We start from the raw sequence: 26,087 nt of genomic DNA on the forward strand, positions 1-26,087 counted from the left end.
AAACCATTTGAGGAAAACTATTGCTACAAACCATTTGAGTAAAAAAAAAAAACTAATCAATATGAGTACTGAGAACTTACTCCATTTAAGTTGAAGTAATGAGGTATTTAATTAACTCATTACCTTCAACACTCTTTTCAAATGAGTAGAACTTTCTGTCAATTTTGAGTTAGCTACACTCATTTCATTTGATAAAGCTGACTGTTGGGTTTTACAGTGTGCAACAATGTATTTGCCTGTTGAAACAGGATGTTTAGGCATGATATATGCAAGGACTTGTCCCTTTTTTAAGAAATGGGGCTATTTACTCTTTACATCACAGCTATGATTTGCTAATTTGCTAGTCAGTTACACAAACTGCTTGGCCATATTTTTGCACAGTTACTAAGAAAAAAACAATAATAATTTGGTGAAACTTTTGCTAGATAAATGTTATATACGACCCAAGGCCATGACACACCAAAGTGATGTCAAAGAACTAGCCCAATCAAAAGCCCATTGTGTGGTCCAAAAATGCACTAGCATGTAATAAGCTGTCTTTATTTACAAGTATAACCAATCTATCTTCCTCATTCAAATAGAGAAACCAAAACTAGATATAAACATACGTAAACAAAGCAGTGCTTGCTTACCATTTTGAATATGTATACCTAAAGGGATAGTTCACTCGAAACTGAAAATTCATCATTGAAGCAGATATTTTGAAGAAAGCTTAGAAACCTGTAACCATTGACTTTAATAGTTTTGTTTTTCTTAAAAGTCGATAGTTACAGGTTTTCAAATTCCTCTTTTGTGTTCAATAGAAGAAAAAATCTCATAAAGGTTTAGATCCATTTGAAGGTAAGTAAATAATGAGTAAATTGTTATTTTGGTGTGGACTAAAGCCGTGGTCACAATAGAGAGTGTGCTTGCGAAATTCCAACATAGGCTCATTCTGAAAACGTAGCCCTTTATACATTTCTGGAGATCATGAATTATGTAGCCAGGAGTACGTACAGTATGGCTGCATTTCATCTGTAAAACGCTCGGAGTTGGGGGGGAGGGGGTTATTAACCATGGGAACAGGGTTTTAATCTGGTGAATGACGGTTCCTTCTTCCATCAGATCCATCATACTGAGCAAACTGACATTGTCATGAGCCTGATTAGAGTCGGTATGCAAAACACAGAAACAAGGCCAAAAGATATTCACTGATGGCCTGTCTGTGGCATGAACTATATTCTGCATTACTCAGTTGTTTCTTTAAAGGGACAAAGTCCCTTTTGCTACTGTGTATGTTAAAAATGGGCAGCCCCACAGTTAGTTTGAACTCTGTGAACTCAATATGTAGAATCTGCAGATCTGTTTCTAATCCAGTCTCATACCTGTTCTTAGCCCAGTTGCAATTTGGCCGTTTTAAACCTGAGATCCCATCTCAAAAATGACACTCTGATTCTTCTACTTAGAGAAACTCTTTTCTTTTTTCACTTTTTTTTTGGTCATGGATATGAAGCTACTGTAGCAGTAAAATATTTCATAATGCACGCTTATATGGTATTAGCACTGGGGGCAGATCCAAAAAAAATAGCCCTTTTATTTTCGAAAGCAGCTGGAAGGCTCTTGTGGTGATGATTCATCCCTTTTTTCCCTCTTTCTTTAAATATTTTCAGTGGGGCGGGAGTGCGTAGCCTCAGACACATAGTCTCATTGATGAGAATGTTTGTTTCACTGTGGGTATCCTAGCCACAAACCCACTCACTCGCGCTAGCTCGCATAAAGTCACATGAACCGGGAACGTGTGTTTATTCGTTTTTCTCCTCGTTTTCTTCATCTGATCTTTCTCTCTGCTCTCTTTCCCCTTCGCCTCCCCAGTTCCAACCATAAAAACAGAGCCGCACGACGACTACGACCTCCCCCAGGTATGTGCGCCACTTCATCCGGCCGGGTTAGCGCTGCATCCGAAGCCCTACTACAGCCCTCCGGCCATGACCCCCATGATGCCCACAGAACTAAGACCATGTGTGACGGGGCCGTTCGCATCGAGTCCTCAGAGACTGGTGGCAAAGCCCATTTCCCTGTCCTGCTCGTCATCCCCAAGCACCAGCCCCAAACTACAAGATCTCTCCCCGCCTCATCTCTCCAACAAGTGCCTTTCAGCAGGATCAAACCTGGGCCCCCAGTCTCCTACAGTCCCCCACGTCTCCACCATCCAACCAACACCTGGACGCTACCAACAGTCCATCATCTACCCATCAGGAAGCAATGCATCCTCTCCAGGGTCCCATCCGTCCACCCCAAACTCTGCACCAGAACTCCCCTTCACTCCCAGTCTGACCCAACCACAGGCCACCAACGAGGCCTCAGCATTAGTGGCTCAGATAACCAAAGGACCGGTGAGGAGCGGGTCCTCCCCGCTCCTACAGAAGGAGACGGACCCCCCCTCCATGCTAGCTGTCAGCATCAAGCAGGAACCGCAGGAACTGGATCAAATGTACCTAGATGATGGTAAGTGACAGCGCAATTGAGTAACCGTGTGCATCGTAGTCTGGTGATGTAATGCCCGACAGATGTTTCTAATTGCTTGATGTTTTTGCCTGAGTGCTCCCTCACAAAATTAGGATCCAATGCAGTGCTAAACTGTACCGCCACAACGACAACGGCCCCATTCCATGATCTTTAATATATCAAGAAAGCAAGTTAAACTAACTGAAAGTTTAATGAATGACTTCATCGCTTTCCCTTCAGCTTTTGTGTTAAATTTTAAGCATCTGTGGAAGAAACGTTTACCAGTTGGAAGAATTTTAATATTAAATTTGTCTATTAAGTCATAAAAGCTAATAGATAATGTTTTTCTGGTCATAGCCAGACATTTGACTATGTCCACAACACAGCTTATTCTAGCCAAGAACCTCTGACTTGGACCAAAACAGACTGTTTGATTGACATGTAAAGTTATCAGTTATGGTTAATTTCGTCTTTAATAGTTATTGAGGGATGGAGTTAGCAGAAATAGACTCAATCTAACAATGATAGGCCACTATTAGTAAATAATCAATTTTAAAAAGTAAAAAAACAAGTGATAGTGGGGGTGGTGTGGTGGGTATCGCTGTCGCTTCACAGCAAGAAGGTTGCTGGTTTGAGCCTCAGCTGGGTCAGTTGGCATTTCTGTGTGGAGTTTACATGTTCTCCCCGTGTTCGCGTGGGTTTTCTCCAGGTGCTCCGCTTTCCCCAACAAGTTCAAAGACATGCGCTATAGGTGAATTGAGTAAGCTAAACTGTATGGGTGTTTCCCAGTTATAGGTTGCAGTGGGAAGGGCATCCGCTGCCTATAACATATGCTGGATAAATTGGTGGTTCATTCCGCTGTGGCAACCCCTGATTAATAAAGGGACTAAGCCGAAAAGAAAATTAATGAATGAACGAAACTGAAACTGACGAAACTGAGTCTCAAGATTGTACAGTACAACATGGTGGAAATGTGCATATGAAGAGTTCAGATGCAAAAACCTTTAAGTGCCATCTAAAATTCTCTTCTAAATTGAGCATTTTTCTCAGGTTCCTATGTGTAGGTTCAGTAATTTTACTTCTATGAATATGTTATATTTATAGCCTTTAAGGTGAAATAACTGAACATACAAATAAGGCGGCTGAGTAAATATGCTGATTTTATAAGAATATTTCAGAAGGTGCTTAGAGGCATTTGCATCTGAACTGTTTGCTCTCTCAAACCTTTTTTCAGAAAGTATGCTTGGAAAACAAGTTATCACTGTTCAAAAGTTTAAGGTCTTTTAGATTTTTAAGTGTTTTTAACATTTTATGCTCACTAAAGCTGTTATTTGATACTTTTATGAAATATTATTACAATTTAAAGTTATATCAATCCTCTGAGTACTTTGGACTACTGTTTTTAAACAGAATATAACTTATAACAGGAAAAATACCTCAGTAAATACAACATGACACCCAACTTTTTGCATACTTATATTTACTTATGCTTAAATACTTATTTAACTTATATTTAACCTGGAAATCCAGTGAATACTTAATCCTTTTTTCAAGTCTGACTGATTAAAAACCGCTGTGTGTGACTCCGGGAAGCTGTGGAAATTCAGCCAATCAGATTAAAGCTTGCCAAGAAGGTACCGTCCAGTTTCACTGGCTTTGGCCAGTCTGTTGGTGTGTCGATGCTGAGACTAATGGCTCTCTAGTGTATCCCCAGAGTCCCAAACCTTAGTGGTAATGAAAAGATCTGCTGAAACATCACATGGTATTTAAAACCGAAAAGGAGGTCTCTTTTCAGCGCTGCCTTTAGCTTGTATAGTGTTGATATACAAATAGTCTGACCGCCGTCCACCCCACAGCATATAAAACACTATAGAACATGTGACAAGGCCATCAGTATCTCAAACCATGGCTTAATCCTCCAAGGTTTTCCTAGGACTTCCTTAGTAGATGCATGTTGCAATTCTATATGCTAATTTAGTGAAGGAAATCATCTTAAATCACTCCTTAAACATCAAGCCAAAGATCTAACTTCCTTCCTTAGGAGTTTAAGAAGAAGATGTTGGATAGCAGATTACAGATGCCATGGTGGTTTCCTTAGGTTCCAGAAGTGGCTTAAGTCTTCATGCATTCGAGCAGTTGAAATATAGTCAATACCACTCAAACTAAGCGGAAACATGGACGAGTAGCTATGTGTGGAGTTAGAGCAGGATTTTTTATAGGTTTGCTTTTCAAAATTATTACCTGTCATTTCTCCCCTGGCAAAATATAACACGTTTTTAGCAAGTACTAACACGGCTCCCTGTGTCATTATGAGCTGGGATTGCATTTCTTTTAGATTGCTGCTCTAATGGACCCTGTCAGGTATGGCATTCTTTGAGCTTGTCATTAATTTGATTCGAAACAGAAGCACAAAATTGTTGTCTATCATGCGCGGCTGTCAGCGCATCCAGTACTGAGGTTTTCTCAAGATTTAGTTAGATTATTATCATTGAAGATACTTCTTAGTTCTTATTATATACTTGAATAAGCTGTCGGGTTTGATGAAGATACTTTGAAACTCCACAACCAAACGCTTATCCAATACTTCAGTCTTCATTTACTGCTCACTGTTTCCTCTGATACGCTCCTTCTGTTGTTTTCCTCCGCTTCTTTGAGGAGGGGTTACAAACCCTTTTACTCATGGAAACTCTTACAAAAGCTGGCTGCGAGCCTGGCTCCTGGCCTTCACCAGCCGTAAGCTTTGAGGGGCCTCACTGCAATAAAGCACACTGACTTGGCCACTGCCGACGCAAGCCTGTGGCTTGATCGCTGCCAGGAAGCGCAATCCAGCTCGGGCCGAGCCAAAGCAGTAGATCTTGCAGTAAAGGAGGGGGTCACTACTGGAAGCGCTCCACACCATGTGACCCAATAGCTGGGTTCCCCATAAGAAACCACAACAAACTTTCCAATTTAGCTAGTGGGGCTGTTAAGAAATGCATGTAGGAGTGGGGAGCTGAACATTCAGAACATTAAGCAAGTACAGGGAAGACTTGTGAAATATATTTATGACAAATTTTGAATAACTGTGTTGCTTAATTAACATAGTGTTTCCCAGAAAGTGAATGGTCTTTCTTAAAGGGGACCTATTATAGGCATGGGACGATAACCGTTTTCAAGGTATACCGCGGTCAAGGTTTTAAAACCGCCAACATCTTCTGCTATACCATTCCTAAGGTATATGTAAGTTTTTTTTTTTTGGTCACACTTTATTTTGATGGTCCAATTGTTACATTGCATCTACATATCAACTAATTCTCATTACATTATAAGTAGACTGTTAGGTTGGGGTTAGGGTTTGTGTAAGTAGACATGCACTTGCAAAGTTTCTTATAGTCAGTTAAATGTCTGCTGAAGGAGCAGTATTAATAGATATTAAGCAGACAGTCTACTAATACTCGAATGGACCATCAAAATAAAGTGTTACCGCAGGTAATATATTAGGGTTTTCCAAGACTTGGGTTTAGTAACTTATTCTCAATACACTCAAATATTTTGAAATGCTTATGTAACTCAAATAAATGGGATAAATGATTAAAATCTATTGACGTTACGTATTGAAATATTTTTTTTTAAATATTACTGTATTTTGTTATTACTTTTTAAATAGGTGGTAATTAAATTGAATAAATCTGAAAAGTTTTTTTTTTTGTTACCTCAAGATGCTTTTTTGGTCACACAACCATAACGTTTCATTAGTTAATGTATTTACTAACATGAACTAATTATAAACAATACTTGTAGCGCATTTATTAATCATAGTTCAACATTTACTAATGCATTATTAATATCCAAATCCATGCATGATATCATTAGTTAATGCATCGTGTGTTAACAAACTAACAATGCACAACTCTATTTTCATTAACTAATGGTAACTAACATGATCAAATACTGTAATAAATGTATTGTTCATTGTTTATTCATGTTAGTAAATGCATTAACTGACATTAACTATCACAACCTTATTGTAAAGTGTTACTTACGCTTTTTAATTTGGACTTTAAATCAGATGCAGATATTTTAGATAACACTGCACTAAGATGTGTTCTTTTTCAGATTTACTGTATAAGTAAAGTATAATACAAATCTTTGTATTTCCACAACAGAAATATGATAAGCATATCATAAGACTGCACTTTAAGGGGTTTTTTTAATACTGAGAATAAGTTTATTTATTGGTTAAATCTCCATGTTTACCTAAATATTAAAGTTATCCCTTAAGTATTTAAAAAAGTACTTTTTGGATGTAAATAATTTGATTAGCACTATTTAAAATTCAATTATAATGATATACTGATTTGTTTTTTGTTTTTTACAAATGTAAGAGGTATTTTGTTACTCCTTTCACCTTCACATGTTTGAATTACACGGAACACACCTGAAGCATGTGGTTTTGCAAAATTTTAATATGAAAAATGATCATGTGATAAAGCAGATCAATAACATGTGATATTAATATATAAATCCTATTGGACATGAATGTGGTTTTTCTGTAAGTATCTTGCATAAGAGTTTGAGTTGTAGAGATTGGCCAGGCATTGGCAGACACCTCCAAGTCGATGAATAACTGTTTTGTAATGCTGCTAATATAGTAGGAAAGGGCCAAAAACATCTTGTGGTCTGTTACTTGGTCAGGCTAACGTATTTTGAAGATGATATACCCTTGTGAGTCAATTATGTTGTTGGTCATTGCGTAGATGAAAAATCCCAGCGTGATTGCGATCCTGACCCCAGGTCTGTTTTTCTTGTTTTCTGCTGATTAAAACAATTAGGACTTCTGGGAGTGTTGGCGCTTGCGGACCCCTTAATGAGGCTAACAGTGCTGGTGGGATAATTGTTTGGTAGTTCCTTGTTCCCCCGTTGTTTCCTGAAGGTAGAGAAAGGGCCAGGTCTCTGGGCTCTATCACACGGATCCAGCTGCCCCTTATCCTGGTCCAGCAGGAAGCAGGTTCTTGGATTACCTCACATCCACATATTCACTTCCCAGTTAGAGCCACAACAGAAATCGCAGCGATATAAGAGCTTTATATCACAGTTCAGGAGGTACAAATGCTAGTGCAAATACAAAATAATTTGAGGAATAGTTTTATATTTGTTTATGACAAGTTTAATTCAGTAAGAAAATGTCTGAACGGAACATATAATGCACACTGAATGGGTTCTCAGTTTTTATCTTTCATATTTTCATACTTTGACATTTTCAGTTTGCTCTTGGAAACTGCTTATATATATTTTATCAATTCATATCAGTGTTATTATTATTATTTAAAGATTTCTGTCAAAAGCCCAGCAGGCACAGGATGTCAACATGATGTCAGATTGACGGGGATGTTGCAGTTTGGGTGGAAATGAAAATTGGGTTGACATCAGTTTCCAACGTCGAACAGACATAAAATTTTGGTCACTTTCCAAGGAAACCTAAAAACAATCAAATGTTAACGTCTAATGATGTTGCAGCATGACATTGTGTGGACGTTACCACTATGATGTCTATCAGACCGTGGATTTTGATGTCAGTATTTGACGTCAATATAATTTTGGTTTAAAGTTTTGACTCAATGTCTGATTTTGGTCACTTTCCAACACAACCTAAAATCAACCAAATATCAATGTCTTTTGACGTTGTTATTGGACATCAAAATAACACTGTCCTTACACACTGGCTAGACATTGAATTTTGGTCACCTGACATCACAAACAAAATCTAACCTAATATTAACATCTTATGACATTGTGTGCCTGCTGGGAAATGACTTTGACTTTTTCATGTTTTGTTTTACTAACTGAATATACATGAGCAATATTACACGAGTATCAGTGTGATATAGCTGTATATCGGCACTGGTGGGAGGCATGTGTTGGCATGAGACAGCAAATATATACAGAGATATATACAAAGATATACAGCCATATCGCACTGCTTCGAGTGTAATATTGCGTTTATACAACAGTTTGACAGCATAATTGTGTATATAAACAAGAAAATTAAGCACGAAGAGTCTAAAAATCCTTTTGTATGAGGAACTACTTTCTTCTGCCATTTATTCACATCTGCAGCTGACGTCAGAACAGCAGAAACCATTGCTATTTTACAAATGTCACTTTAGAGCTAGTATTTGAATGATTCTCTAGCGTGATATCTACAGTGATGACAAAACAGGTGATTTTGATGACATTATAAGGCTGAACGGCATGAAATGCCATCAGTCTATGGAGATTTCACAGTATTTTTGTTGCAATTGGGATATCACAATAATTAACCCCGAAAAAGCCAAAGCAGTGCAATCACTACCAGATTATTGTTGTGTTACCGATAAAGAAAATAGCTAAACACATGCGGGGATTTCTTCTTTCTTTCTGTTTACTGAACTAGTCTGCAGTAACGAAAACAGGAAACTCATTAGATACAAGCAGATGGCCAACCAAAAAGAAACTCGGGTTATACAAAGAGTGGCCAACACAAAATACATACATTCCTGATAATATGTGAGTCCCATCTTATACTCAATATACTACAATTACTATGGTATAAATACAGCACTACAACATACAAAAGAGAGAGATCGACTTAGAATGTCACTTACCTGTTTGAAATTTACGATGTTTTTATCCTGTAAGGGCTTATTATCTCTGTCGCCATCTTGTGGCGGACCGTCAACCATCTTTGGTCTGCTCAGTATGAATCTCATAAATCATAAATATTTTAAGCAGGTACTGTCTGTATAAATATAGTTAAAAAATCCAAAAATATAGTTATAGGACTTTTGATACAAAAATATACCCACAGACTCAGATTATTAAGCAAAAACGTCATACATTCTTTGCTAACAGGCTTCCATTTTTTTGGAAAGGCTTCAAAATTTGTATTATGCTTTTAAAAAATAATTTTGTTTGTATGATTTATATTACTGTTAAGCCTGTGTTTATTTAATTAGTATTTTTATTTGAATTTTGATTCAGTTCCAGTTAAAATATGACATATTTTAGATGGTTGCCAAGGCTAAGACTTTCGTTCAAGATTTATGTTTTGTTTGTCCTCAAATGTATTTTAATGAACAAAAAAAATAATAACAATGCTTGATAATAACCCTCGCTCATACATTCCACTGAAATTACTTTTTAATGCATTATTGAACTGAAAATAGCATCTAACACCCAAATTATTTTATTTTTTCCAAGCACAGTGCTAATAAAAACCTAGCTGGCTGATGCATTGATTCATAAACACCATCTCCGCCGCACTCTGTAAACTCTTCTCCTGCATCATCTTTACTCTGAATCATCTGAATCATTATCACGTGCTAAAATACCTCTGGAGTCATGCTAAGCTTATCGGGTTATGAAGAGTAAGTCCCAGCTCTTCTTTGCCAACTCAAACAGCACCAGGCTGAAGTAAAAAAAAAGGTACTTGCTAGTTTGCTATGAAGCCAAGTCTCATATTTCAGCTTTATTATTGTGTATCCAGTCACTTATCACTTGTCCTTTCATTAGACTCCTCGTTCGAAATGTGGCAGCAAATTGAGATGTATCCCATGGCAACTACCAACAGTTTTCTGTTCGAGCCAACAGCATACAAAAGCAGGATCTCAGTACGTGAGTCATTCACCGCTATCCTTAGCCAAAACCCCAAACCAAAATAGTTGACCAACAGAGACTTTGAAAACAATCAAAGTTTCCCCTTGGTCTTTTCGAAATGTTAGTGCATGTGTCAACACCTACCGAGGCCGTCTTTATTTACCAAGCAAACAAGATGAAACCTCTTCGAATGCAAGTTGTCATCTTGGCTCAGAATAACAGGGTTCCCCTCAAGTCTCTGTGCTCAACATAAATATCTTGATTGCTTTGGATATGTGCGCCTCTCTCTTTGTAGTTCGTGCGCTCTCTCATGCACAAGTTCACTAGAAATCTGTGCGTCCTGTTATTCACAGTTCAGGAGCGTTTGTGTGATGGGGTCAGTGTAAGGTGAAACCTCGAGGGAGCTGTGATTCAACAAAGTCAGAGTTCTGCTGCTTGAGCTGAATCTGCTGCGATTCGCAACACGTGGCGAATGCCGAAAGTCTTAGTAGACGCTTTGTCATCGCTGCAAGTGTATTTCATCCCAGACACAATAGGTCATGGTTACAGTGGTCATTAAAAAAGCCTGTTATTTTATAGACGTCCCTTTATTTTACTCCAAGTTCTGGTCTTTTATTCTGATTGGCTGTCAGTGTGGAGTCAGGACAGCAATTCTTTTGTGAAACTTTTTTTTAAATTGATTAAACAAAGAAGTAAGGTGGCGCAGTGGGTAGCGCTGTCGCCGCACAGCAAAAAGGTTGCTGGTTTGAGCCCCGGCTGGGTCAGTTTCTGTGTGGAGTTTGCATGTTCTCTCCATGTTCCCGTGGGTTTCTTTTGGGTGCTCCGGTTACCCCCACAAATCCAAAGACATGCGCTATGGGTGAATTGGGTAAGCTTAATTGTCCATAGTGTATGTCTGTCAATGAGAGTGTAAGGGTGTTTCCCAGTGATGGGTTGTAGCTGGAAGGGCATCCGCTGTGTAAAACATATGCGGTTCTTTCCGGTGTGGCGACTCCTGATTAATAAAGGGACTAAGCCGAAAAGAAAATGAATGAATGAATGAATGAATGAATGAATGAATGAATGAATGAAAGAACGAACGAATGAACAAGGGAGTACAGAGTTATACATAAAAAAGTATACAAAGGAGTTAACAAAAAAATGAATCATATACATTAAGTATTTTGTTTAGCAATTGAGATACCCTAAAAGCTTTAGGATTACTCTGTATTGAAGTCAGGCAATCATAAAAATTTTTTTAGATCAGTGTAAAAGAGTTTACAGTTTGGTACAGTCAGCATACATTTTGTTTTGTGAATGTAGTCCCTTCCAAATAACATAAGGATTTTAGTTATTTTGTCCATTTCTAATAATCCAGAGTTGCAATCCATAAATAAGACCACTTTATCTGTTATATTGCTAAATTTATACCACACCTCAAGGAAACTTGGGACCAAAAGAGTTTTGTGTAACTGCAATTGAAAAATAAATGGAGAATTGTTTCTGACTCCACTTTACAAAAACAACACAAGAGTGAAAATCCTTCCTTTAACTTACTATTAAAATCATTTATTCATTCATTCATTTTCTTTTCGGCGTAGTTCCTTTATTAATCTGGGGTCGCCACAGCGGAATGAACTGCCAACATATCCAGCATATGTTTTACGCAGCCGATGCCCTTCCAGCTGCAATCCATCACTGGCAAACATCTATACACGCTTATTCACACACATACACTACGGACAATTTAGCTTACCCAATTCACCTATACCACATGTTTTTGGACTTGTGGGGGAAACCGGAGCACCCGGAGGAAACCCACGCGAACATGGCGAGAACATGCACACTCCACCCAGCCAAGGCTCGAACAAGTGACTTTCTTGCTGTGAGGCAATTGTGCTACCCACTGCGTCACCGTGACACCCACTATTAAAATCATTGGATGGATAATATCTTCTTTATGTAATCTTTCTCTCTCTCTTAATGAGTGAATCAGTTGTTGAATCACTTAATACTGATTCATTTTTAGATAAACAAATGACTCTTTGAGTGAGTTTCTGATTTATTTATTCAGACCGCAACAAAAGATGACACTTTTTAATGCCCTAGAACAGATAAAAATTTAGAAGATACAATTTTCAGAAAAAGTTGAGAAACTGATAGATGCACAGGCAGATAGAGAAGTATTTTTTGGAACATTTTTTTAATAAATATTAATAATGTGTCTCACTCATACCTGTCAACCCTCCCTTGTTTGCCAGGATTCTTCTGTATGTTACTATTCTATTCATCCCGTTTATATGTTTTCTTGTGTTTTTAATCTTTCTATGAAAAGAGAAAGTAGCAAAGTGAAAGAGCCGAACTCAAATCTGATATAACTGCAAGAGCTGTTCAAGAGAATTATGCTTTCGCTTTGTTTTGTCTTGACAGCACAAATGAATATTAAAACGGCCTCATTCACTTCATTTCTATTAAAGCTATGCATCAATCATTGCAACATCTGAATTAGTCCATTCATGTAACGGTGCTGACTGACAAACACGCTCTGTACAAAGACTCCGTATAAAGTGTCTATTTAAACAGACAAATACACTTAATACTATGTTGTATTAAGATACAACTATATTTTTTCCAAAGTCTCAGGGCCCTATCATACATCCGACACATTAAGGTGCTAGAAGTGTTTGGTGTGATTTGTTGCTATTTTTAGACCAGTGCAACCCTAATTTTCATGTATTGCGCCACGTTGTTTTAATAGTAAATCCATTTGCACTGCTTTGTGGACTCATGGGTGTGCTGGTCTAGAAAGGAGGTGTGTTAAGGCACATTGCTGGCATATTGACCAAATGAAAGCTTGTCTGAAGTCCAGCACAGTGCACGTTAGTTATACGAACATCTTTACATATGAAAAAAATAAAGGATTAAAATGTTACAAAAATTATTATTTTCTACATAAATATAAAAAACACTACCTCCATGCCTTCTTCATCTCAGGGGGCTTTTTCAGTTTATTCATGACAGTTTGCGTTTGTATAATGTTATTATTATTAGCAGTATTATTTATATAATACTATATGCGTATTTATATTTGTTTTAATTTTTAAAAAAAGTTTAAATTTGTCCACCTGCCTGGTTTTGGAGGCGTATGGATCACGGGGCATAAGAATAGGATGTGTGTTTGGATATAACTTTTTTTGAAAACACTTCGTTATTATTGTTCATTTATTCATTTGCTTGAAATGAGAGCTGAATTTCAAAATAGTTTTGAAACAAATCTTTGCGCTTAACAAAGGAAATTAAATGTGTAGGCTAATAGATGTCTTCAGTGGAGTGAGTTTCCCCCATTCCTTATCCATGAAAATAAAGTATAGAGTAAAAGTAAAGTGAAAGTAAAGAGGCCAAATGGAGGAGGCTCGTTCTGTATCCTCGCACTGCAGATGGTCTGTTTAACTGTTTTCTCGCTAGTGAAGCGTTCAGTTTTTCCACTTACAAAGTCCGTCGTAATAGCAAATGCGCCATGGTACGACGTAACTGACTTTTTAAAGGGAATGTGAGATGAGACTCTTATTGATTTAATGTAGGTTATGCTCAAAACACACATAACTCATTAAGAGAATAAGCACAACCCTGTTAGACCATGCGCCAGGGCGCAAACCATATCTTTCCATCAAGACCTTAATGCTTTTGCGCCATGCGCTTTAGACTTTGCGCTGAGATCATTAAAATAGAGCCCTAAGAGTCTGGAAACATGGTATTGACCTATTTTCTAGGAGAAAATAAAACCTCTAAATAAATATATATTCTTATTTTTGCTATTTGAAGACATATTTTGCTCAAATCTATTCATGAAAAATCCAGAAAACATATTTTACTTGCAGTTCATTGGCTTTCATATTTTTATATGAATATTTTTACTATTTTCCTTATTTTTTCCACTACAAAGTGTCTGTTTCTTCAACTCATTCAGTGGTCTCGAAAAGATGCTTTTGCTAGCGGCCTGCTGGCCATAAATCACATGAATAAAATTTTATTGCACGTGTGCAGTCTTGCAGGTATTTCTTCCCAACCTCCTCTGTTTTGACAGTTGGGAACCTAGTGATTCAAGAGACCTGCGTTTTAATGTCCAAACTCCCATGGCAGTTGTCAGTGCTCGCCAAATTTTTCACGAAGACGTATTGGCGTAATTTACTCCCGACTGTCAAAGGTCCCTAATTGTTTCAGTATGGAGTGGTGTTTGTGTGGCATGTCCATGTGTGAGTTTTTACCCATAATTCAACCATTTCATTGATTCATTTCCTGTTCACATATTAGTGCTGCTCAATCGGAAAGCTACTGGCAGTAGTATATCATATGGGCTTATGCCCAAAGGACTATGAAGTCTTAAGGGATTTTAATATTCATAAGGTTGTGAAAAAGGAATCCTACAGCTTTAATAGCTTAAGGCAAGGCACTAAATAGACTGAAATAGACCCTGAATAAGGTTTTTAAAAAATTAATAGTTGTCACTATATTTTCCCAGTTAATTGATTACATTATAAATTGCAACACGTGGCGATTGCCGAAGGTCTTAATAGAGTCTTAGTGCCATCGCTGCAAGTGTATTTCATCTGATACACAATAGGTCATGGCTGGTTACAGTGGTCATAAAAAAAATGTTATTCTGGTCCTTTATTCTGTCAGTTTGGAGTTATGGCTGCAATTCTTTAGTGACTCTATTTCTCTTAATGAGCCAATCACTGTTGAATCACTTAAGACTGATTCATTTTGAATCAAACAAATGACTCTTTGAGTGAATTACTTACATTTCACAACAAAATACACACTTTTCAATGCACATAGAACAGATAAAAAAATAGAAGATACAATTTTAAGAAAAAAATAGACATACTTTTTTGTAAGCTTTTTATAAATATTAATAATGTATTTTTTTATATATTTTATAAATATTAATAATGTGTATTAATAAATTTTCGGTAGTATATCACAAGCTTTCTAAAATGTTAAGTGTGTAAATAAGGCATTGTTTAATTAAATATGTGCACATTTTTAGATTAAATAAGATACATATTTTAGCACAAAAACATTTAAATCAAAAGTTTCATTATTTTTCTTTTAATCAAATATTTTACGGAAATATTTTTGGTATTATGTTTATGTATTTATGTATAAAATATATGTAAAATATTTGATATATCTTTTTAAAAATATATTTTTCTTGTAGAATACAAAATTGTATAGAACATCAGACAACTTATGTTTGACAGTATGCTTCTGTTAATCTTTCAGATTATTTTATATGATTTAAACAACAATTTGCATCAATTAACCAATTAAATAACTAAACAATTTGCTCAAAATTTACAAAAGTATTAATTGTATTTATTTACTGACCGTCTTTTCTACAGGTGTTTGAACAGATTCAGAAAAAAAAATTAAAAAGTATTTTTAATTGTAACCTACAGACTTAAATTGATAAAGTGTGTAAAAAAAACTTAAAGTGTGTTTTGTATGTTTTGTACGCCAAAAAGACAAAAACAAACACTAAATTGACAGGGGTCTGTGAAGTCTTGCCTTAACTTTATTATGTGTGTGGTTAAAGTTCTGTTATTTTGAATATCAGGCAGATATTGGTGTTTTGTCAGCTGAATGTTTTTCTCGATTTTTCTGCGACATATTGTTGATGGTGTAAGGTGTTTCTGAGGCAGAGTTCTCCTGGTCTTTGGGGAATGATTCTATATCAGTTTGGAGCAAAAGAGAAAGCGGGAGCCTGGGAAGAGTGTGTGTCAGGCCAGGGTCAGGTAGGCTGGGTGCGTCAAGCCAGCATGAGGAGATGAAAGACAGATTCGGCTTCATTGTTTAGAGGGAACGTAAGCATTCTGGACTCCGTTCAGTCCCTTAGGCGGTTTTGCAGTGGGAGCATGAAGGCCATGGTTCATTTGCAGGGAATTCCTCAGCAGGCTTCCTGCTCTTGGCTGAAAGCGACACTGGAAGGGAGGAAATCCACCGACTTTAGCCCACATACTGTACATCTCTCTCTCTCTCTCAGTCTTTAGATTGTTGGGATTTTATGGCTTATGTGATTTTTAAAGGTCGTGTGAGGATTTGTGACTGATGTCTTTTCACTAGTTAATGAACTAGCGGTCAAATATATTGTTTGTTCCAATATGAACACAACCTTTACTGCTGTTTAAAAGATTGGGGTCAGATTGTTCAAAGTAATTTATGATCTTATTTCAACAAGGATGCAATAAATTTATTCAAAGTGGCATTGTTGATCTAATGAACTTTCTCTTCATGAAAAAATCATAAGGTCATGTAAAAATCAACACAGTTTCCACCACATAGGTTAATTTTTTCTAGAGCAGCACATCAGTCTATTAGAATGATTTCAGAAGGCAAGGCAAGGCAAGTTTATTTATATAGCACATTTCATACACAGTGGCAATTCAAAGTGATAAACAGGAATAAAAGAGACAAGTATAAGAAAAATAAAAAACAGATAATAAAAATGATAAAACAAACTGATTAAAAACAAATAAAATGTGTTAAAACAGGTTATAAAAGAATGAATAAGAAAAACATAATAGTACGATCTGTCGGACGTAGCACAGTGCTCATTCAGTAAAGGCACAGCTAAACAGATGTGTTTTCAGTCTTAATTTGAATGTGTCTACTGTTGGAGCACATCTGATCATTTCTGGAAGCTGATTCCAGCAACAGGGGGCGTAGTAGCTGAAGGCGGATTCACCCTGCTTTGACTGAACTCTTGGAATTTCTAGTTTATTTCCTGGCAGCAGCATTCTGGATGAGTTGCAACTGTCTGACTGTCTTTTTGAGGAGGCCAATGAGGAGGCTGTTACAGTAATCCACCCTGCTGCTGATAAAAGCATGAACAAGTTTCTCTAAGTGTTCACTGGAAGCAAAGCATCTGATTCTTGCAATGTTTTTGAGATGATAGTATGCTGATTTACTAAATGCTTTGACATAACTATTGAAACTCATATCTGACTCCAGAATCACATCAAGATTCTTGACCTTATTTTTTGTTGTTTGACCTTTAGAGACAAGGTACGCATTCACCTTGAGAACCTCATCTCTGTTCCCAAACGCAATCACTTCAGTTTTCTCTTTGTTTAACTGAAGAAAATTTTGGCACATCCAATTGTTAATTTCATCAATGCATTGGCAGAGGCTGTCAATGGGGCTGTAGTCATTAGGAAGTAAGGCTAAGCAGATCTGAGTGTCATCAGCATAGCTGTGGTGGGAGATTTGGTTCTTTCTCATTATTTGGCTCAGAGGAAGCAGATGAAGGTTGAACAGTAGAGGTGCCAGAATCGAACCAGAAGGATATTCGATGAATGTGTTTTGTACTACACTAACTGACAAAAGTCTTGTCATCGATCCCATATTTAAGAGCAACAAATAATAACTTGATCTAGTTGATCATTTAGAAAAGTGACAGAAGGTCGATTTTCATCTGTTGAACTGCATCCCAATCATCACAAATACTGCAGAAGACCTATTGGAACCCGCATGGACCCAAAATTCTCATAGAAATCAGTCAAGTATGGTGGAGGAAAAATCATGGTTTGCGGTAACATTCAGTATGGGGGTGTGCGAGAGATCTGCAGAGTGGATGGCAACATCAACAGCCTGAGGTATCAAGACATTTGTGCTGCCCATTACATTACAAACTACAGGAGAGGGCAAATTCTTCAGCAGGATAGAACTCCTTCTCATACTTCAGCCTCCACTTTAAAGTTCCTGAAAGCAAAGAAGATCAAGGTGCTCCAGGTTTGGCCAGCCCAGTCACCAGAGTTGAATATTATTGAGCATGTCTGGGTATAAGATGAAGAAGGAGGCATTGAAGATGTATCCAAGGAATCTTGATGAACTCTGGGAGTCCTGCAAGGACTTTTTTTTTTGCAATTCCAAATGATTTCATTAATAAGTTATTTGAGTCAATGCAGAGATGTATGGATGAAGTCCTCCAAGCTCATGGGAGTCATACACAATATTAATTCTTTTTCCACTGCACCATGACTTTATATTCTATACTGTACATTATTTCTGTTAAGTGACAAACCTTTTGTGTTAGCAAAGTCCTAATTAAATTATTAAAAATCAAGGCATGATCATATTTTATTTTGGTAAAATAAGGGTAATCTAGAGGCCTTTGCCTTTCATATAAGCCACTTCTGATACCAATTGATCAACTAGAAGTCAAGTTATTATTTGCTGTTTCTAAAACTTGGATAGGCGACAAGACATTTGTCAGGTAGTGTATTTATTTTGTATAATTACTTTTAGGCATTTTTTTATTTATTAAAATTTTTAAATTATATTTAATTATATAACAATTTTACTGTATTTAAAAAAAAATCCAATTCAGCCTTGGTGAGCATGCTGGTTTGTTTTACTTCAACCTTGAGTAAATTGTCGATAAACCCAACCATTTGGTTAAAAAATGTTAATTAAATTTCTATTTTTAAGTTGTTCATATTTTACCCCAAATCTGGTTGAAAGTGCCCAGTATTTTAATAGTGTAGAACATTTCAAATAATAGTGAATTTGGATTTCAAATCAAGATATACAGAATAATAGTGGTGATAAAGCTGAAACGCAAACAAGATGTACATTTATTTATTTGCAATTTATTTTTTGCGGAATAAAAACATTTATTTTACTCAAAACGTGTCAAAAAAACATGACATTTTTAATATATAACACTAAGAAAACTTTGTTATTGTCTTCAGGCCTAATTTCTAATACATATTATGTAAAATTAGGGTAATCACAAGACTGTGTTGCTGACAATCCTAAAAATACGAAATACATGTCAATATATTGACTTAACTTATCTTACAAACATATTCCATTACATTTGTGATAAAGGAAACTATGGCTTTAAAATGTTGGAAACCAAGAAAAAGATGCAGCAATTTCTTTGAGGATGATACTCCACACCACAAATGAGAAAAGCACACGCAGCTTGACTAATAGTTATCAAATGCTTCCTGCAGGTGCTTACGTTCGTGCTAAAGAATTCAAAGGCCAACTAAAGCGGTCTGTGCCGATCGTAAGGGAAGAGGAATGCGCTGTTTTGAAACAGATAGAGCAAACCGATATGGTTGCCTATCTACGGCCCTCAGAGGTTTAAGAGCTGTTAGCAAAGAAACGTGAAAGTGAATCGCTCCTCTCAGTGCTTAAAAGGCTCAAATGTTTTGCAATAAACCCTGCTGAAGGCTCGAAAACTGAAATACAGACATTTAGGGAAGTGCAGTGTGCTGTGTGTTGGTCATACAATGCTCCCTGCGGGCCTGCAAGTAAGATAATACGTCTGCCGCTAATATGCTAACATGCTAACTCTAAGAGGCAGCCTCATCCGGTTTCCCCTGCTATCACACAGCGAGTGAGTGCCAGGCTGTTTGTGTAGCCCGAAGCCATGCTAAGTCACTTCCCATGCTGGAGCCAAAGAACACAGCTGACAGAAAGAGCCAGAGTCCCAGTGTGTGGGAAAATGCAATGACAGATAGAGGGCAGGAAGATAGCGGACAGCTGGAGTTGCAGGATCCTCCGAAAGAGGGCATGAGATCTTCGGATGTTTCTCTCTCTCAGGCTGAGGGAAGCCACTCAGGAAGATTGGATCCACTTTTATTTATGGCATTTGTATTGATTGCTGTTGTGTTCAGGGTGTCAGGTGCTGTTTGTGTGGAAATTATTAAGGGAGATTTGATACTAGACTCTTACACTCTAAAGAGTGCTGGGCTGTTTCAACTCAAATTCAGGGGAGACATGGCAGACCCAACTATTGCTTCAAAAATAAATTATTTGAATAGGTTTTCAATCAGTATGAGTGCATGTGTGAATGTGAGAGTGTGTGGGTGTTTCCCAATTCTGGGTTGCAGCTGGAAGGGCATCCGCTGTGTAAAACATATGCCAGAATAGTTGGCGATTCATTCCGCTGTGGCGACCCCTGATAAATAGGGGACTAAGCCAAAGGAAAATGTTTTAAGCAAAATTATATAATGTATACAGTATATTCGCACTGGTGGGAAGCGTGCTTTGGCTCGACACCACAGGCCGAGTGCCTTAGTGTCCTCCACCAGTGATGATATACAGCCATATCGCACTGCTACAAGTGTGATATTGCATTTATACAACAGTTCGACAACATAATCGTGTATATAAAAAATAAAATCAATCACGTAAAACAGCAGAAACTGTTGCTACTTTTACAAACGTCACTTTAGAGCTAGTATTTGAATGATTCTCTAGCATAATGTCTAAAGTAATGAACAGGTCATTTTTGCTCACATTTTAAGATTATAAGGCTGAACAGCATGAAAGGCCGATGCAATGAATTCAATACTCTGAAATTATAAATATTTTAAAATAGGCACTATCCTTATAAATAAACTACATAGTTTAAATTACATTCTCGACTAAAAAAGCCTCAAAAGTACATTATGTTGTCCAACAGCAGCAATATTTTTTCACCTTAGAATTATAAGGTTCTAGCTGACATTTTTGTCAAAATTTAAATAAACTTATTTACATTATGGCATGTTTTTTTTATAAGTTGTTTACATTTTAAGACTTTTTATTTAAAAAATCAAATGTTACACACATACTGTTTGCTATGAAATGTAAAAACTTTGAAGCTCAATATCTCAAAATCATTCAGAACTCAGATAGAACCTTATAATTCCAAGGTGACGATTTGTCAAACTGTAGTGTCTTATGCTTGTCGCTGTATGTGGGCGGAGTACTACACAAGGGTGAAGGGTGAGGATGGCTGTACTAGTGCTGTGATTTGCAGAATATCGCACGACTATCAGTTGTATGTGTATATATATATATATATATATATATATATATATATATATATATATATATATATATATATATATATAATTTATTTATTTATTTTTTTAAATATATTAAAATGTATCACGTGTTCTTTTTTTAATATGAGGTCAGTATCTTTAACTCACAAGTGTATTTAATTCCAAATGGGAATAAAAAGTCTTCAATATCCTTTTATAATGTATATAGATATAACTGTAAAAATGCATGAAGCAGTCAATGCAAATTAAAAACAACAGACAAATATAGACTTATTCATTTAAATTAGCAATATTCATGAAAGTGTGGGAACCTAAATATAAAATTCGGAACACGATTCCTCTTTTGCAACTTTCTGATTGGTGGAATTTTTTGTACAGCATGAGGGTTAATGCACTTTTTCTTCACAAATTAGACACAATACAGAAGTAAAATTAGTTACTAGTTCTGTTTGTTTCTAAATATTTTGAATCCGCTGTAGTCATATTAACAGCGTATGTGAGTGCGCACACACTGTACACAAGTTAGATATTTTTTTAAGGAAATCAATACTTTTATTCAACAAAAAATTCATGTTCATCTAAGTATGCTGAAAAAATGTAATCATAGATCACCAAACCTTATTTTGCATGGCTATATTTTTGGCAATAGCTAAAATTACATTGTATGGGACAAAATTATACATGTGTCTTTTATGCCTAAAAAGAATTTGGTCACACTCAATTAACAAAGCATTAAAAAAAAATCATTAAATAAGAACTTTAGCTCAATTAATTACTTTGCTAGCTGCTTATTAGTAGTTGGGTTTAGGGTATTGGGTAGGATTAGGGATGTAAAATAAGATCATACTTTTTAAAGTGCTAATAAACATTTAATATTTTAATAATATGTAGGTAATAATCCAGTAGTAAATGGTATGAACTTTTACTTAAGCTACAGTATTACCAAAAAACATTTGTTATGTAAAGATCATGTTCCATGAAGATATTTTGCACATTTCCTACTGTAAATACATAAAACTCAAATGTTAATTAATAATGTGCATTATCAAGCACTTCATTTAGACAATTTAAAGGTGATTTTCTCAAAACGGAAATAAAAATAAATAACCCTTCAGATTTTAAATAGTTTTATCTAGGCCAAATATATCTCTATACAAACAAAGTATCAGCAATTTATTAAGCAATTTAGTAGTTTTGATCAGGACTAAGGTTGATTAACAGATTTATGCAAAAAAATAATTTGAAAAATATCTGATGCAGTTTTACAGCAGTTTAATTTAGTGGATGTTTTCATCCCGAACATAACAAAAGAGTAATACATTTGCCCAGAGTGTATTGTTGATTTTTTTTTTTTTTTGCCACCAAAAATCATTCCGCTAGCTGAAACACAGAAAAGGTTATGGCCAAATTAAGACACAAAATCACCCCAGAGTGGATAAAAACATCCCCAACAGTACATAAGGGTTAAGTGAGAAACATTTCAGGCTGTTGCAGATCCATATCCATCTTAAATCACCCACACATTATAGATAGCTCACTCTCCTACAGCTGCTATCCAGGCATTTATCACATTCTCCAGTATTTCTGCTGCGGATGAATTGTTTGTTTTGGGCGTAGGCTAAAAAGTAACGATTTTCTCCAAATGTTTTCACAGTTAACGAAATCATCAGGAACGATCTCTCCAGCATCTCCGTCCACAGCCACGCATAGCAGCTGAGGGTCCCTCGGAGGAAGACCACGGCAATCATGAACTTGACCAAATTTCTTACAGAAAGATCTGCTTCTGATAACACCGACTTATCAAATGAACTTTGTGTGCACTCGCTCAACATTAAGGCCGTCAGAACTCACCGAACCCTGCTTTTTTCATTTCCACGGGGGTCTGAAAACTAACCTAAAAAGCACAGGGAAGAAAAAAAAACAAGTGCACTTCAGAATTTATCAGCACATCCTGCCGAGACGAAGCGTGTGCTATTGCGGACCAAGTTGTCTCCTTGTTTCTTGTTTGTTTTGCTGTCTTATTTACTCGATGTATCTCTTTAAATTATTACAGTTAAGTGCAGTTTGACGTCTTTCTTCATACACACAGGTCTCCAAGTCAATTTTCATATCATGTCTGGTCACAAATCAGTAACTTTGCAGGCCAAATAACCAGACGCATGCATAATTCCAAATCATATCCTCCTCTTTTTTGATTTTTAATCTTGGATGCATGCGTATGTGAATGCAGGTGCGCACGTCTCACTTTTGCCGTCGTGTTTTTCTTACATTTCATCATCCGGCGGCACTAAATGTGTGTGGTTTAATGAAGTATCTGTTCCTCATGAAGAAGAAAACATTGACGACTGATTGCCATTGTGGAAATATCATTTCGAAGCCTCGATCTGTTTGTAAGCCTGAGCGGCCTTATTGATTTGCCTTAAAGCTTATGCCAAATTGTCGTTTTGTTCATCGTTTTTGACAGCAGATGTCTGTGCTTATGTCTCAATAGCCATTCCAATGTTTATAGCTTCTCTTTTTTATATCAGGTATAATATGTACTTGTTAACTGGAATTTTTATAAGAGTAGAATAGAAAAAAATAGAATAGAATAGTATAGAATAGAATAGACTTATTTATTTGGAGTGAGCTGGAATTAATCAAACGCAAGCCATAAGGGAAATATAGCAATTCTGTCCCCTCTGTGGTCACATTTAGTAGTAAATATGTGACCAGAGAATGACTGGACTGGCATTTGTCGACCATCAGATATTATTCTAGCTGTTTTTTTTTTCAAGACAAGATTATAGGCTGTGCTCTCTATATGTATATGTTTCACTATAACTGCCTCTATGACCTGATGGTTTACTGCACTGTGCCTTAAAGTGTTTATTAAGCAGGAATACTTTTATATATGTATTTGTCCTTCGTAATCATAAACGTAATGCATGTTTCTCAGCATATAATGAGATTTTTTTATTTTTACTTTTTGTATATTGTATCCTGTCTGTAGATTGTTAGGTAATGTATGCACTTTAATTTGTTTTTGTTTTTTTTGGGATCTCAGAAATGCCACATGTTGTTTTTGTTGTTCTTAACAATCAGACCTAATACGATATATTCTTCCTCAAGGAATCAATGACAACAACAGATTGTTTGTTTTTCCTGCAAGTACATGTATGTATTTACCCATGCTAGTTACATTTCTACGGAGCGTTTGCATTTCAGTACCAAAATATGCACAATAAATTCATGCTTTGTTGGCTCTTTTAGAGGTGCGTTGCTGAATTGTGTCAAAATATTAATATAATATGGGAAAAATACAGGATAGCTTTCGATTTCTATGTCTCAGTATTAGATATTTATCTGCTGCTGTTACAGATAGGTAAGTGATGAAATGCTTAATTTAGGCATCCACTAAACTAAAATATTATAAAAATAGTGTGCGTGTTATGTTATATTATATTATATTATACATTCATTTTCTTGTCGACTTAGTCCCTTTATTAATCTGGGGTTGCCACAGCAGAATGAACTGCCAACTTATCCTGCTTCTGTTTTACGCAGCGGATGCCCTTCCAGCCGCAACCCATCACTGGGAAACCCATACACACTCATTCACACACACATACAATATGGACAATTTAGCCTATTCAATTCACCAGTACCGCATGTCTTTGGACTGTGGGGGAAACCAGAACACCCAGAGAAAATCCACACGAACACAGGGAGAACATGCAAACTCCACACAGAAATGCCAACTGACCCACCCGAGGCTCGAACCAGCGACCTTCTTGCTGTGAGGCGACAGCACTACCTACTGCGCCACTGCGTCGCCTATGATATATTATATTATATTATATTATATTATAAATATCGTCATCGTTTTTGGTGTCAGGACTAGCAAGCTTTCGAATTGTAAATATCATCATGAGCCATGGGCCGAAGGTAAATATATCAAACTGTACTACATTAAAGTTGCCATGGTTAATTTCCTAATTTTATTTCACAATATTTAAAAATGAACGTTAAAAAAACTAAATTGTATTAACTAATGCAGTGTAGCTTTTTGATAACTTTAATAATACATAACAGTGGAGTTCACTACTGAATACACTAGTCAAGCAGTATCTGCCTTTGCCTTGATTTGCTCACCAAGGTCTCTGCATTTTTCTCTATCCATCAGGGGGTAGTATTTAAACTAAATCTGATTAATTTACAATATTTAAATGAAACATTCAATTTCAGTTAGATTTTAACAATAAAACAATAGGTTACATTAGATTTGACAATCTAGAGACTATCTCTAAACCATCCCCATCATTCTTCTCAGATGAGATGGCGGGAAAAATCAAAGGTTACCATGGGCCAACTTTGGCCCGCGGACCTAGTTGGACATCTCATACCAACAAAATTGTATAGGATATGTTAGATTAGATGACTTTGTTTGCTTTAGCACCAGAGGAAATAGGTCTATTATATTATATTATATTATATTATATTATATTATATTATATTATATTATATTATATTATATTATATTATATTATATACTGAAACTTGACTAATTCAGTTAATTAGTTAGTTAGTGTTTGACTTGTATGGAAATTCATATAAATGAACAAAATGTAAATGTTTCTAGTTATGCTATATATGTGTGTGTGCAGCTCAGATTGTTTGCCTACATTATGTGGACAAATGTTCCTGAGGCAGATAGTAAAACCTCACATTTTTGATAATTATTATATTTTATTTTTGTCAGATTCTGTAGGCTAAGACATTTAAAAGTTGGTTAGCCAATTGTTCCAGTTTGTAATGTTGGTGGACCACCACTAGCCTTGATTTTATATGTAAAGCGACTCCTTTTTGCTTATTACATACACTTTTTTTTTTATACCACTTAACATCTTTCTCCATATACTAGCTCTGCTAAGACATGTTGGACACAAGGTAACATTTAAATAAACTAATTTTGATTCATTTTCAGCATATTTTTTCTTTGTTAAGACAATAAGATATTTTTAAAGAAGGGCTTTCCAAACTTAAATGGCTGACGTCCATAAGCTCTATTATGTTTTAGCACACATTCCCAGCAAATACATTGATTTGATATGTTCATGTGTGTTTAATTGGGTTTAAAGTTTAATTAGAGGATAGGTGCCATGCAGGGACATGATTAGA

At 36.2% G+C, this 26,087-nt stretch overlaps 1 protein-coding gene across 1 annotated transcript in view; it reads left to right on the plus strand.

Annotated features, from left to right (window-relative positions):
• nfatc1 (nuclear factor of activated T cells 1) overlaps positions 1-24,178 on the plus strand; it is a 92,671-nt gene extending 68,493 nt beyond the window's left edge. The window contains exons 9-10 of the mRNA XM_056479531.1: positions 1,852-2,484; positions 22,582-24,178. Of these exons, the coding sequence (XP_056335506.1) occupies positions 1,852-2,484; positions 22,582-22,637 (689 nt within the window). The 3' untranslated portion in view covers positions 22,638-24,178. The remainder of the gene's footprint in view (positions 1-1,851; positions 2,485-22,581) is intronic.
• The last annotated feature ends 1,909 nt before the right edge of the window (positions 24,179-26,087 follow it).

This window comes from Danio aesculapii, chromosome 19 (assembly GCF_903798145.1).
Source record: "Danio aesculapii chromosome 19, fDanAes4.1, whole genome shotgun sequence".
In the NCBI taxonomy this organism is placed as follows: Eukaryota; Metazoa; Chordata; class Actinopteri; order Cypriniformes; family Danionidae; genus Danio; species Danio aesculapii.